The following is a 16219-nucleotide window of genomic DNA, read 5'->3' as shown; positions in this document are numbered from 1 at the left end:
AAAAAAAAAAAAAAAAAATCTAGGCCAGGCGTGGGGACTCACGCTTGTAATCCCAGCAATTTGGGAGGCCGAGGCAGACGGATCACGAGGTCAGGAGTTTGAGCTGACCAACACAGTGAAATCCCGTCTCTACTAAAAATACAAAATTAGCCAGGCGTGGTGGCACGCGCCTGTAATCCCAGCTACTCAGGAGGTTGAGGCAGGAGAATCGCTTGAACCTGGAAGGCAGAGGTTGCAGTGAACTGAGATCACGCCATTACACTCCAGTCTGGGCGACAGAGCGAGACTCTGTCTAAAAAATAATAATAAAAAATTTAAAAAATCTAAGAAAAGATTTTCTGATATCTGAATTAAAATAAAGTTAAATTTTAATTTAACTAAAATGTTGTGTGTGTGTGTGTGTTTTGAGATGAGGAGTACAATGGCATGATCTTGGCTCACTGCAGCCTCCATCTCCCAGGCAAAAGCGATCCTCTCACCTCAGCCTCCTGAGAAGCTGGGATTACAGGCTTGCATCACCATACCTGGCGAATTTTTTGTATTTTTTTTTTTCTAGAAATGGGGTCTTCTTATGTTGCCCAAGCTGGCCTCAAACTCCTGGGCTTAAGTGATCCTCCTGCCTTGGTCTCCCAAAATGATGAGATTATAGGCATGAGCCACTGCACCTGGCTAAAATGTTTTAAAAGGATGTAACTAATATAAAATGATTCAGAAGGATTGAAAATAAAAGAGTAGACAAAGGAATACCAAACAAATATAAATAATAAGATTATAAACAATACCAAACAAATAAGAAAACTACATTCGTGATAATACCAGACAAGAATACTTTGTGACGATAAAAACTGTAATTCATAATGCAGATTTAGTACTAATAAATACTATTCAAACATCCTGACATTCAGAAGCAAAAACACAGAAAATATGAGATGAAACTGAAGTACATTACTGGAAACTTTTCTCAGTTCTACACAGAGTAAATGGACTGCCACACCAAAAAAAAAAAGAAAGAAAGGAAAAGCTTAATTAAAATACCTAGTCAATATGTGGGACTCTTACTATAAAATAGAAAATACATCTTCTTTTAAAACTCCCGTAGAACATTAAAAAAAAATTGTAATCTTATATTAGGCAGCCAAGAAAATCTCAATACAAAAAACTAGAGGTCAGTAGTAAAACTGGAAAATAATCCCTACCTGCAGGGGGAAATTTTAAATCTCTCTCAAAGAATTCTTGGGTTAAAGAGTAAATCAAACCTAAAATTTCAAAGTATTCAGAAAACAATAAAAATGACAAATCAGAACTTATGTCAGAATTTATATCAGCTAAAGTAGCCCTAAGAAGAAAATTCAAAGGCTGTTATTTATATGAATGGTCAAGAAAGAATAAAAAGAAAAAAATTAAGCATCTAACAACTCAAGAAATTAGAAGAACTGGTGGGTTAAGAGCTGGTTTTGGGGGGAGAAAGTAGAATAACCTATAATGAATCAAGCAATTAGGGAGAACAGACACAAAATAAGAAATGAAAAAGGAACACTAACAACAGATACAGAAGAAATAAAAAATCAAACAAAAATGCTTTGTTCACTTTTAATAAATTTGAGGCCCAGGAGGAAGTAATTTTCAGGAATACATAAATTATCAAAACGACTCCAGAAGAATTTATAACCTGACAGAGAAATTATCTTTAAGAAAAATAAACTCAGCTAGGCTCAGTGGCTCAAGACTGCAGCACTTTGAGAGGCTGAGGCGGGAAGATCACTTGAGGTCAGGACTTTGAGACCAGCCTGGCTAACATGGTGAAACCCCGTCTCCATTAAAAATACAAAAATTAGGCCGGGCGCGGAGGCTCATGCCTGTAATCCCAGCACTTTGGGAGGCCGAGGCAGGTGGATCACGAGGTCAGGAGATCGAGACCATCCTGGCTAACATGGTGAAACTCCATCTCTACTAAAAATGCAACAAAAAAAAAAATTAGCTGGGCATGGTGGCGTGTGCCTGTAGTCCCAGCTACTTGGGAGGCTGAGGCAGAAGAATGGCGTGAACCCAGGAGGCAGAGCTTGCAGCGAACTGAGATCGCGCCACTCCACTCCAGCCTGGGCAACTAAGCAAGATTCCTTCTCAAAAATTTGCCGCATGTCGTGGCACATGCTACTCGGAAGGCTGCAGCGTAAGAATCACTTGAACCCAGGAGGCAGAGGTTGCAGTAAGTCAAGATAGTGCCACTGTACTCCAGCCTGGGTGACAGAGACTGTCTCAAAAAGAAAAGGAAAAAAAACTCCAACCCATTTAAACTGGTCCAGAGGCAAATTCTGGGAATAGAGCTGTATAGCTGTTGTTATTGTTGTTTTTGAGAAAGGGTCTCACTCTGTTGCCCAGGCTGGAGTGCAGTGGTGCAATCACTGCTTAATGAAGCCTCAACCTTCCAGGTTCAGACTGGTCTTGAACTCCTGGCCTCAATCAATCCTCCCACCTCAGCCTCCCAAAGTGTTGGGATGACAGGCATGAACCACTGCATTCAGCCACCACATAGATTTTTCATCTTCCAATTTCCCCATATAAAAACAGAGCACTAAATGGCAAAACCATAAACCCATGGAAAATATTTACAAGTGATAAGGTATCCCTAGGAACGCCAATATTCAAGAAGATAGGAACAAACTACCAAAATCTTTAAGACATGTACGGCAACAGCATTATCAATATTTATGTGGATGGGCCAAAAGGAAGTAATGCAAATGAAAACAAAAAAAATGTAAATAGCCAATAGGTTACCCACTGGCAAATACAGCACAGTCAACTTGAGAACCACAGCTAAAGCTGTGAGGGATTTTCTCCAACCCAATATTGAATACAAGGTGAGTACAAGGAGCCCACAGTTGGAAGTGAAGGGGCGCACAGCTGAGCCTCTGTGAGCTCTGAAAATGGACCAGCCAGGACTCTTGCAGGATAAGAGCAAGCCGTGATAAAAACAAAAAAAACTGGCCAGGCACAGTGGCTCAGGCCTATAATCCTAACACTTTGGGAGGCCAAGGCGGGCAGATGTCAGGAGTTTGATACTAGCCTGGCCAACATGGTAAAACCCCATCTCCAGTAAAAACACAAAAATTAGCCGGGCATGGTCGTGTGTGCCTGTAATCCAAGCTATTGGGGAGGCTGAGGCAGAAAAATCACTTGAACCTGGGAGGCAGAGGCTGCAGTGAGCCAAGATCACGCCATTGCACTCTAGCCTGGGCAACAGAGTGAGACTCTGTCTCAAAACAAAACAAAAAACCCTGGGGTTGAAATTAAAATCGAGCAAGAAAGGAACTAAAGACATGAAACAGAGATGGTCCATATAAAACGAGGGAGGGGAGCAGAAAAAGAAATCTCAGGGCCAGGAGCGGTGGCTCACGCCTATAATCCCAGTACTTTGGGAGGCCGAGGTGGGCGGATCACGAGGTCAGGAGATCAAGACCATTGTGGCTAACATGGTGAGACCCCATCTCTACTAAAAATACAAAAAAAATTAGCCAGGCGTGGTGGTGGGTGCCTGTAGTCCCAGCTACTCAGGAGGCTTAGGTGGGAGAATAGCGTGAACCTGGGAGGCGGCACTTGCAGTGAGCTGAGATTGTGCCACTGCACTCCAGCCTAGGTGACAGAGCGAGACACAGTCTCAAAAAAAAAAAAAAAAAAAAAAGAAATCTCAGAAAGCCAGGTGCCATTTTTTTGTTTTTGTTTCAGAGATATGTTGCCCAGGCTGGTCTAGAATCTTGACCTCACATGATCCTCCTGCCTCAGTCTCCCAAGTGACTAGGATTACAGGAAAAAGCCACCAAAGCTGGCATGCCATGTTTTTTTGTTTTGTTTTGTTTTTTTGAGACAAGAGTCTCACTCTGTTGCCCAGGTGGGAGTGCAGTGGCACAATCTTGGCTCACTGTAACCTCTGCCTCCTGAGATCAAGCAATTCTCCTGCCTCAGCCTCCCGAGTAGCTGGGACTATAGGCACATGCCACCACGCGCAGCTAATTTTTTGTATTTTTAGTAGAGACGGGGTTTCACCACGTTAGCCAGGATGGTCTTGATCTCCTGACCTCATGATCCGCCTGCCTCAGCCTCCCAAAGTACTGGGATTACAGGCGTGAGCCACCGTGCCCGGCCGCCATGTTTTTAAATGTTAACTGAAAAGCGGAGACTCTGTGAAAAAAGAAAAGCTATTCTGAACCAAACCTCCTTTTAGAAGTTCAGAGGAACTAATTTCATATATATATGAACAACAGAGAAGTATCAAGGTCAGAATCCCACAACTTTTTCTAAGAAAAAAGAGAATTAAAGAAAATGGCACGATACATGAAAGAACATAAATCAGAAATAGAATAACTACGAAATAAGGTGACAGGATTCAGAAAAGAATTAGAAATACAGGGGAAAATTCCTGAAATTAAAAGGAACCTAAGATCAGCAACTAATGACAGCAAACAATGCTTTAAGAGAAACAGAAGGCAAAAAGGAGAAATAATGTTAAAAAAGAAATGAAGAGATAAAAATGATTCAAGAAAAAGTGACACAAGGCAGGAAGACCATTTGAAGTCAGGAGTTCGAGACCAGCCTGGCCAACATGTTAAAACTCCATCTCTACTAAAAAATACAAAAATTAGCCAGGTGTGGTGGCAGATGCCTGTAATCCCAGCTACTCAGGAGGCTGAGGCAGGAGAATCGCTTGAACCTGGGAGGTGGAGGCTGCAGTGAGCTAAGACTGTGCCACTGCACTACTGCCTGGGTGACAGAAAAACACTGTTGAAAGAAAGAAAGAAAAGAGAGGAGAGAGAGGAAGGAGAGAAAGTAGAGAGAGACAGAGAGAGAGAGAAAAGAAAGACAGACAAATACTAAAGATGGGCCAAGAAGAGCCAACCTACAGATATGAGCCCCCACAGAAGAAAAGCAAACCAAGGGAACAGATCAAACACTAAAAGTATTTGAAAGTACATATTGAAAGAGCACAGTATAAACATAAAAATGTCAACTAAAAATTACCAACTCTAAGATATAACCTAGTAAAATCACTGGTATTTAAAGGAAAAATCCTTTTGACACCTAGGCAAAAACAGCAAAGTACTTATAAGGAAAAAATAATTAGGCAATATTAGCTTTTCTTTCTTTTTTTTTTTGAGATGGAGTCTCGCTCTGTCGCCCAGGCTGGAGTGCAGTGGCGAGATCTCAGCTCACTGCAAGCTCCACCTCCCGGGTTTACGCCATTCTCCTGCCTCAGCCTCCCGAGTAGCTGGGACTACAGGCGCCTGCCACCTCACCCGGCTAGTTTTTTTTTGTATTTTTTAGTAGAGACAGGGTTTCACCGTGTTAGCCAAGATGGTCTCAATCTCCTGACCTCGTGATCCGCCCGTCTTGGCCTCCCAAAGTGCTGGGATTACAGGCTTGAGCCACCGTGCCTGGCCTCTTTCTCTTTTTTTTGAGACAGAGTTTCGCTCTGTCACCCAGGCTAGAGTGCAGTGGCGTGATCTCGGCTCACTGCAACCTCCACCCCTCCTGCATTCAAGCGATTCTCCTGCCTCAGCCTCCCAAGTACCTGGGATTACAGGCGCCTGCCACCACGCCCAGCTAATTTTTGTAGTTTTAGTAGAGACGGGGTTTTACCATGTTGGCCAGGCTGGTCTTGAACTCCTGACCTCAAGTGATCCGCCTGCCTTGGCCTCCCAAAGTGTTGGGATTACAGGCATGAGCCACCACACCCAGCCAGTATTAGCTTTTCAATAGCAACACTTTATGCCAAAAGAAAATGGAGAATCATATTCAAGATACTCAAGGAAAGAAAATACGAGTTGAGGATTTTATACCTGGTAAAACTGACTTTCAAGTGTAAAGGAGTACATACGTTTACCAAACATATAAGATGTTTACATTAAAAAATAAAAGGTAAAATAACTTTTCTTGTAATGTTAAATTTCCCCTGTAGCTAACAAAGGAAGAATAAAATGCTTTTAAAATAAAAGGAAAGAAAAGAAAGAAATGCTATGAAAGAATACATAAAAAATTAACATAGCATCAACCCATTTGAAGAAAAGGTCAAGCACAGAGTTAATCCATATGGAAGCAGGAAGTAAGTGATTGCTGAGGAAAATACTGATGTTTAGGGTCTACTCTCCACCTGATTGTTTTCAATATAAATATAGTTTTGTTCAAGAAAAACATTTGACCTTTTATTGTGTAAATTAAATTTTGGGGGTTTTCGTGAGTTGTATAATGCTGGATGCCTTGGATGCTACTGTTTGTCAGCGACTTTCTCCTTTAACAGCTGAGCTGAGTTCTCATGTCTACATCTATACTAGCTAGCTCTCTCTTCCCTGTTGGCTCTCAGTTGGCCTGACGTCTAGATCCCTGCATCTCTGATCCTCCCCACATTGTGCAATCTTTTCTGGGATGGGAAACCAGAGAGCCAAGTTTGTTAGAATCCTGTGAAATGCATTACTGAGTAAAACAAGTAAGAATCTCTACACTAAAGTGCAAACTGTAGGCTTGACAGCTCTGGGACCTTTTGTCCTCCATGAAAGGTTAAAGTTGCTAGAAGTTTGTTTTTCTTAAATGTTAAAATAGTTTCATGATTAAGTCTAAATTACAAACTGTGGTCACCTGCAACACATGCTTATGAAACACTAAATCTCAGAAGATAAAATTATTCATAAAGGACAGTGATTACAATGAGAGCACTTGAGTTTTTCCTTCAACTAAAAGAACTTTTAATATCCCCTTAAATTATACATCTTATACATGTTATTAATTGTTATGAATTTATCTAATAGTCTTCTTACCGAGAGTATCTTTAATGAGGATTTCAAGCTTCTGCCCCATGTTGGGTCCTCTCTCATCTCTTGGATTCTGTACCCGGTTTACAATCTCTTGCTTGATAGAGTTGATTACAAACAATAAATTATCTGTAAGACAGAACAAAACACTTATGTCACTAACATGAAAGACTTTCCTTTTAATTATGTAATAACAGATAATTAAGAAATTGAGAATGTGTAAGAAAGCATTAAGCAGTGATGATTACAAGTGGCTCCTACCCAAAGAAACTAATTTCAAATGATGTGGCACTTGGTTTTTAAAAAGATCTCAAGATTGGCCAGGTGCGGTGGCTCACGCCTATAATCCCAACACTTTGGGAGGCCAAGGCAGGTGGATTGCTTGAGGTCAGGAGTTAGAGACCAGCCTGGCCAAATGGTGAAACCCTGTGTCTAATAAAAACACAAAAATTAGCCAGGTGTGGTGGCATGTGCCTGTAGTTACAGCTATTCCAGAGACTGAGGCAGGAGAATTACTTGAACCCAGGAGGTGGAGGTTGCAGTGAGCCAAGATCACGCCACTGCACTCCTACCTGGGCGACAGAGCAAGATTGTCTCAAAAAACAACAACAAACAACACTAACAACAACAAAAAAACCCCTCAAGATTACTGGGTATGCACTTTTGATAATACACTGCACTGTAGCCAGGTGTGGTGGTGTGCACCTGCAGTCCCAGACACTTGGGAGGCTGAGGCAGGCGAATCGCTTTAGCCCAGGAGTTGCAGGCAGTTGCACTAGGATAGTAACTGTGAATAACCACTGTGATCCAGCCTAGGTACCACAGTGAGACCCCATCTCCAACTAAAAAAAGGGCAATGAAAAAAGATAACACACTGTAGACATGCATCAATGTCCACCATCCTGTGGACATTGTCTTCATTGGTTTAAGACCTGATAGAGCCTGATAGTGCCTGCTGTATCAAATCATAGGACCTTAGTAAATGTTTATTAAATAAATCAAACCAAGTCCCTCAAAAACAAAAGCTTTAAGAACAGATTTCCCCACCTTGAAAAGCTTTAAAACAAAACAGAACAAAAAGCAAGTAAGGCCAGGCGCGGTGGCTCACACCTGTAATCCTAGCACTTTGGGAGGCTGAGGCTGGTAGATCACAAGGTCAGGAGATAGAGACCATCCTGGCTAACACAGTAAAACCCTGTCTCTACTAAAAATACAAAAAATTAGCTGGGCGTGGTGGCGGGTGCCTTAAGTCCCAGCTACTCAGGAGGCTGAGGCAGGAGAATGGCGTGAACCCAGGAGGCGAAGGTTGCAGTGAGCCGAGACTGCGCCACTGTACTCCAGCCTAGCTACAGAGCGAGGCTACATCTCAAAAAAAAAGGCAAGTTAACCCAAAGTAAGGAGGGAAATAATAAAGAGCAGAAATGTATGTAACAGAAAACAAACACACAATAAGGAAAATTAATGAAGCCAAAACTGGTTCTTTGAAATGATCAACAACACTGACACCCCCCACCCAGGTAGATCCATCGTGAAAAATACGAGATGACGCCAATCACTCACATCTGTAACGAAAAAGGTGTCATCACTTTAGAATCTACAGATATTAAAAGGATAACAAGAAAATATGGTGCTAACAAATGTAACAACTTGGATGAAATGAACAAATTTCTTGAAAACACGATTTAAAATCCATATAAGAGGCCAGGAAGGCCGGGTGCAGTGGCTCACGCCTGTAATCCCAGCACTTTGGGAGGCCGAGGTGGGTGGATCACCTGAGGTTAGGAGTTCGAGACCAGCCTAGCCAATATGACGAAACCCCGTCTCTAATAAAATATAAAAATCAGCTGGGCATGGTGGCAGTTGCCTGTAATCCCAGCTACTCGGGAGGCTGAGGCACGAAAATCGCTTGAACCTGGGAGGTGGAGGTTACAGTGAGCTGAGATTGTGCTACTGCACTCCAACCTGGGCAACAGAGCAAGACTCCGTCTAAAAAAAAGAAGCCTGGCATGGTGGTTCACATCTGTAATCCCAGCACTCTGGGAGGCCGAGACGGGTAGATCACTTGAGGCCAGGAGTTCCAGACCAGCCTGGCCAACACACTGAAACCCCATCTGTACTAAAAATAAAAATAATTAGCCAGGCACAGTGGCACATGTCTGTAATCCCAGCTACTCAGGAGATAGAAGCATGAGAACTGCTTGAACCCGGGAGGCAGAGGCTGCAGTGAGCTGAGATCGTGACACACTGCACTCCAGCCTGGGCAACAGAGTGAGACACTGTCCCAAAAGAAAAAAAAAAGAAAATCCATACAAGAAGAAATAAAGCATCTGAATAGCTTTTCCTTGTAAAAGAATTGAAATTACCAAATATCTTCCCAAAAAAAAAGAACCCAGAAGGTTTTAATAGCAAATTCGATCATAGATACAATGAAGAAATAAAATTGATCTTATAAAACTTTGTCAAACAAAAAAGGAAGAGAAATCATGGTCCAACTAATTATATGAGGCCAGTATAGCCCTAGTACTAAAACCTTATAAAAAAAGAAAATAAAAATCATAGACCAATATCCCTCTTGAATGTAGACACAAAATCCTTAACAAAGCATTAACAATGGAATCCAACATATTAGAATAGAATATGAAATATTAGCAATAGATTCCAATATAAAAAGGAAGATATATCATAACCAAGTAGAGTTTATTCCAAGAATGCAAGGTTGGCTTAACATCCAAATATTAACAAATGTAATTCACCACTTAACAGGTGAATATGTGATGTATTAACAGAATAAAAGAGAACAATATATGACTGCTCCAACAGATGCAAAAAAATCATCAACACCCATTCATAATAAACAAAACCAGAAATAGAAGGAAATTTTCTCAAAATGATAAAGGATATCTCATCCACAAAAAAGCACAACACAAACATCATACCTAAAGACAGAAGGTTTCCCCTGAGATTGTAAACAAGGCAATCACCACTCTATTTAATATTATGGCTGTTCTAGACATTTTGACAAGGCAGAAAAACAAAAGCCATAAAGATCAGAAAGGAAGAAATAAAACCATTCCTATTTGCAGATGATGACTGTGTCAGCAGAAAATCCCAGGGAATCTACACACCTACTACTGGAACTAAGAGTAATACACAAAAACATGTTTTATACATTAATACCAAAGAACCCAAAATTTCAAAAGCAATTCCATTTACAGAAGCACTAAAAAACATAAAATACTCAGGATTACATCTAATAAAAGATGTTCAAGCACTCTACACTTAACACTGTAAAAGATGGCAGAGAGAAACTAACAAAGACTTAGCTAGGTGGAGAGAGATACCAGGTCCATGGATCGGAAAACTCCATTTTAAGATAGTAGTTCTCTCCAAATAGATCTAAAGAGTCAAAGCAATCCCAATCAAAATTCCAGTAAGCTTTTCTGTAAAAGGTGATAAAGTAATTTGAAAATGTATATAGACATGCAAAAGACCTGTAATAGCCAAAACAGATTTAAACAAAAAGAGCAAAATTGGAGGTCTAACAAGAACTAGCCCTACCTGACTTAAAGATTTACAGTAATTAAGACAGTTCTATACAGTGATCAAGACAATTTTGTATCCACATGACTGGGCGCGATGGCTCATGTCTGTAATCCCAGCTCTTTGGGAGGCCAAGATGGGATAATCGCTCGAGCCCAGGAGTTTGAGACCAACCTGGGCAAGACAGGGAGACCCCGTCTATATATATTTTTTTATCTTTTTTTCTTTTTAAAAATAATTTAAACAGAGACAGGGGTCTCAATATGTTGGCCAGGTTGGTCTTGAACTCTTGACCTCAAGCAATCCTCCCAATTGACCTCCCAAAGTGCTAGGATTACAGGCATAAACCACCATGCCCAGCCCCGTTTCTATTTAAAAAAAAAAAAAAAAAAAGTTTTGTATCCACATAAAGGAAGATAAATGTATCAATAAAATACAGTATCTAGAAGTAAACCCATAAATATATGGTCTATTGACCGAACAAAGGTGCAAAAACAATTCAATAGGTAAGGGAAAGTCTTTTCAATGTATGGTGCTGGATCAACCAGATATTTACATGGAAAAAAATGAACATCATCTTTTACCTTATACCATATGCAAAAATTGACCTAAAATAGATCATAAGCCTAAATGCAAAACCTAAAACTACGTAAATTCTAAGAAAAAAAAATACAAGAAAAGATTTGTAAATGTTGGAGTCGGCAAAGGTTTCTTACAACACAAAAAATCATGAAATATAAAAAAATTGACAAATTGATTCATCGAAATTAAAATTGTTTGATCTTTGAAAGATGCCAATGAGGGCCAGGCATGGTGGCTCATGCCTGTAAGCCCACCCAGCACTTTGGGAGGCCAAGGCAGGTGGATCACTTGAGGCCAGGAGTTTGAAACCAGCCTGGCCAACATGGCATAACCCTGTCTCTACTAAAAATACAAAAATCAGCCAGGCGTGGTGGTGCACGCCTGTAATCCCAGCTACTTGGGAGGCTGAGGCATGAGGATCACTTGAACCTGGGAGGCAGAGGTTGCAGTGAGCTGAGATCGCACCACTGGACTCCGGTCTGGACAACAGAGTGAGGAAAGAAAAGAAAGATAGAAAGATGGAAGAAGAGGGGAGGGGAGGAGAGGGAGAGAAAGAGAGAAAGAAGAGAGACAGAAAGAGAGAGAAGGAGAGAGGGAGAGAGGGAAAGAGGCAGAGAGGGAGGGAGGGAAGGAAGGAAGGAAGGAAGGAAGGGAGGGAGGGAGGGAAAGAAAGGAAAGAGAGAGGAGGAAAGAGAGGGAGAAAGAGAGAGGGAGAAAGAGAGAGACAGATGAAGAGAAAGATGAAAGAGAGAAAGAAAGAAAGAAAGAAAAGAAAAGAAAAGAAAAGAGGAAAAGAAAGGAAAAGATGCCAATGAGGAAAACAAAAAGTCAAGCCAAAGAACTTATATCCAGAATAAAGAATATTTCCTTATTTATTTACTTACTTACTTACTTTTTTTTTTTTTTTTTGAGACGGAGTTTCACTCTTGTTGCCCAGGCTGGAGTGCAATGGCACAATCTCAGCTCACTGCAACCCTGCCTCCCGGGTTCAAGTGATTCCTTACCTCAGCCTCCCAAGTAGCTAGGATTACAGGTGTCCACCACCAAGCCTGGCTAATTTTTTGTATTTTTAGTAGACACGGCATTTTACCATGTTGGCCAGGCTGGTCTTGAACTCCTGACCTCAGGTGATCGGCCCATCTCAGCTTCCCAAAGTGCTGAGATTACAGGTATGAGCCACTGCACCTGGCCCAGAATAAAGAACCTTTAGAAGAGAAACCAATTTTTTTTAATGGCAAAATATTTGAACAGACACTTCACAACAGAAAACATATGAACAGCCAATAAGCACAAGAAAGAGGCTCAATGTTATTAATCAGAGAAATGAAAAGTTAAGACCACAATGAGATACCATCACACACCCATTAGATTTGTAAAAGTAAGAAGATCGGCCCTGCCATGTGTTGGCAAAGCTGTGGACCAACTAGAACCCTCCTACACTGTTTTTAAGAATGTAAAACGGGCCGGGCGCGGTGGCTCAAGCCTGTAATCCCAGCACTTTGGGAGGCCGAGACGGGCGGATCACAAGGTCAGAAGATCAAGACCATCCTAGCTAACACGGTGAAACCCCGTCTCTACTAAAAAATACAAAAAACTAGCCGGGCGACGTGGCGGGCGCCTGTAGTCCCAGCTACTTGGGAGGCTGAGGCAGGAGAATGGCCTAAACCCAGGAGGCAGAGCTTGCAGTGAGCTGAGATCCGGCCACTGCACTCCAGCCTGGGCGGCAGAGCGAGACTCCGTCTCAAAAAAAAAAAAAAAAAGAATGTAAAACGGTACAGGCAGTTTGGAAAACAGTTTAGCAGTTTCTTATGCAATTAAATATACACTTATCTTATGAATCAGTCATTCTACATCTAGTTATTTAACCAAGAGAAATTAAAACACATGTCTACCCAAATACCTGTACACAAATACTCATAGCCCCTTGGTTATAGCCAAAAACTTGAAACAATGTAAGTATCCATCAACAGGTGATGAGATAAACAAATAGTAGTACATCCAAACAACGGAATACTAGTTAGCAATAAAAAGGATCTAACTACTGATGCAGGTAACAACATGAAGGAATTTTTCAATAATTATGCTGAGTGAAAGTAGCCAGGCAAAAATGTAAACATATTGTGATTCCATTAATGTAAGATCTTAGAAAATGTAAATTATAGTGACAGAAAGCAGACTGTGGCTACCCAGGGATAGGAGTGGAGAGCAGAATAACTTACAAAGGGGCACTAGGAATCTTTTGGAGGTAATGGAAATATTCATTATCTTGATTGTTTCACACATGTATGTGTATATGTAAACTAATCGAATTATACCCTCTCAATGTGTAGAGGTACTGTACTTCAATTATACCTCGGTAAAGCTGTGAGGAAAACACATTTTTTATTTCAGCACACAGGATTCCTACGGTCTGAACTTAATCTCTACCTCTTCAGAGACTGCCTTGGTGATTTGAGGTTTTTGTTGTTTTTAAAGAGACAGGGTATTTCTCTATCATCCACGCTGGTCTCAAACAATCCTCCCACCTCAGCCTCTTAAGTAACTGGGATTACAGAAGCATGCCACACGCCTGGTGTAAAAACCAGTAATTTGTTATTCTTCATCTAGCAATACTGAGAAGGGGCCAATCTAAACTGCAGTTGAAGAGGAAAGTGAGAGGGACAATTTAAAACTACTTTCAGAGGCCGGGCATGGTGGCTCACACCTGTAATCCCAGCACTTTGGGAGGCCAAGGCGGGTGGATCACGATGTCACGAGATCGACACCATCCTGACAAACACGGTGAAACCCCATCTCTACTAAAAATACAAAAAAATAAAATTAGCCAGGTGTAGTGACAGGCGCCTACAGTCCCAGCTACTCGGGAGGCTGAGGCAGGAGAATGGTGTGAACCTAGGAGGCAGAGCTTGCAGTGAGCCGAGATTGCACCACTGCACTCCAGGCTGGGTGAGATAGCAAGATTCCATCTCAAAAATAAATAAATAAAATAATAAAAATAAAAATAAAAAAACCACATTCAGGGCCAATATGTGTAAAATGTGTCACTGAACAAGTAAAGTACAGCTAACCTCCTAAATCACTTGAAACAAAAAATCTGTGTTTTCTCCTCCATGAATAATTGAAAGAGAATACTACTTACTCAAGGATATCTGCATACAGGCTAGACTTAGGGAAAACAATGGGGTTCTCCCATACTCAATACGTTAAAAGTAAATAAAGTTACTTTTAAAAGAGAAAACATGGTCGGGCATGTTCGCTCATGCCTGTAATCCCAGCACTTTGGGAGGCCGAGGCAGGCGGATTACCTGAGGCCAGGAGTTGGACACCAGCCTGACCAACATGGAGAAACCCTGTCTCCACTAAAAACACAAAATTAGCCAGGTGTAGTGGTGCACGCCTGTAATCCCAGCTACTCGGGAGGCTGAGGCAGGAGAATCGCTTGAACCCAGGAGGCAGAGGTTGTGGTGAGCCAAGATAGCGCCATTGCACTCCAGCCTGGGCAACAAGAGTCAAACTCTGTCTCAAAAAAAAAAAAAAAAAAAAAAAAAAAAAAAAACAGAAAAGAAAAGAAAAAACACTATAAAATCTAAAGTAAAACTGAGCAGAATAGTTCTTCTCAAGCCTTGACAGTGTCCAAGCACATTACGGGGCAGGGAGAAAAAAGGGAAAGGGCTCTCATGCTACCACAAACCTCCGGTTTAGGAAATAGAAGCACCTGGCTCTCAGAAATTGAGTCCAAACATTCAACTCATAAACAGATCCTCCTCCTCTGATGCCATATTCATCAAGGGATTTTCTGGTTTTAATTTTTCCATATAGCTTTCTTAGGGACAAAATACGTCAGTCAGGGTGAAGGGTTAACACTTCTATTTCTCATTCGGAGTCAACCAGTTTCCACAGGATTCACAGAGTAGTCTCCAGTAAGCTTTGGCAGGAGGAATCAATAGAAGGAAGTTTGGTGGGATAGGATGAGATGAGTAGTATAGTGGGCCCCTGAAGCTAGTCCCTGGAACAATGCCAGTTCATGACATATTAAAAATGATCAAGACAGGCCGGGCACGGTGGCTCAAGCCTGTAATCCCAGCACTTTGGGAGGCCTAGACGGGCGGATCACGAGGTCAGGAGATCGAGACCATCCTGGCTAACACGGTGAAACCCCGTCTTTACTAAAAAATACAAAAAACTAGCCGGGCGAGGTGGCGGGTGCCCGTAGTCCCAGCTACTCGGGAGGCTGAGGCAGGAGAATGGCGTAAATCCGGGAGGCAGAGCTTGCAGTGAGCTGAGATCCGGCCACTGCACCCCCGCCCGGGGCACCAGGGGGAGCCCCCCCCCAAAAAAAAAAAAAAAAAAGAAAGAACAATAGGAAAATGGGTAGCTTTGCATTACAACACACCAACAATTATTTTATTTCATTCATTTACTGAGTGGCTGTTAAATAAAACACAAGTTCATTTCATTAAGTTGAAAACTTTACAGTTGAAAATTATTTTTCTGCCCTCACCAAAGGAAAATAATCAAGATAAAGGATTAAGAAAAACTGCACAGTTTATTGAACACCTATGTGCCAGACATGCTAAACTTAAGAAAACCTCTAGAAACAAATAACTGATCATTTTTCACACTGTTTCACTTTCAGATTCAACTTGCCCAAAAGAACCACACATTGAAGAGGACAAATTTTGAGGCAAAGGAATATACTAACTTACTTATAACACCAGGCTTAAACAAAATAAGAGAGAAGGGAGGTGTTCTTATCACAGAAGATCAAAACCAGAGCTTCCCATACCCGTGAAGTGCTGTAAAAGGGTTCTAGATGTGTAAAATAATTATCCCCTCAGCTCATGGGGATCTCCTCCCATGAGCAGCCTACTCTTCTTATATTCCATGATGCCTAAGAGATGATAATTTTCTACATGTGCTATGATGTGAAACGCCGAGAAGCACTTTGGTTTAGATCAAAACCAGTAGTTCCTGAATAAGTGCTAGAATGGTTGCATTAAGAATAATCTTGGGCCCAGGTGCAGTGGCTCATGCCTGTAATCCCAGCACTTTGGGGGACGAAGGCGGGTGGATCACCTGAGGTCAGGAGTTCCAAACCAGCCTTGCAAACATAGTGAAACCCCGTCTCTACTAAAAATACAAAAATTAGCCAGGTGTGGTGTGCAGGCCTGTAGTCCCAGCTATTCGGGAGGCTGAGGCAGGAGAATTGCTTGAACCTGGGAAGCAGAGGTTGCAGTGACCCGAGGTGGAGCCACTGTACTCCAGCCTGGGCGACAGGGCATCTCAAAAAAAAAAAAAAA

General features: G+C 41.6%; 1 protein-coding gene across 1 annotated transcript in view; it reads right to left on the bottom strand.

The window, feature by feature from the left end:
• The window catches only part of LOC108519999 (CREB3 regulatory factor-like), a 50832-nt gene that overhangs the window by 7000 nt on the left and 27613 nt on the right, over positions 1 to 16219 (bottom strand). The window contains 1 exon segment of the mRNA XM_017859272.1: positions 6804 to 6926. Coding sequence (XP_017714761.1) covers positions 6804 to 6926 — 123 coding nt within the window.

The sequence above is a fragment of the Rhinopithecus bieti genome, unplaced genomic scaffold (genome assembly GCF_001698545.2).
Source record: "Rhinopithecus bieti isolate Rb0 unplaced genomic scaffold, ASM169854v2 scaffold_49762, whole genome shotgun sequence".
NCBI classification, from domain to species: domain Eukaryota; kingdom Metazoa; phylum Chordata; class Mammalia; order Primates; family Cercopithecidae; genus Rhinopithecus; species Rhinopithecus bieti.
Note: the sequence above shows the minus strand (reverse complement) of the source record. Positions and strands in the feature narration are given on the sequence as shown.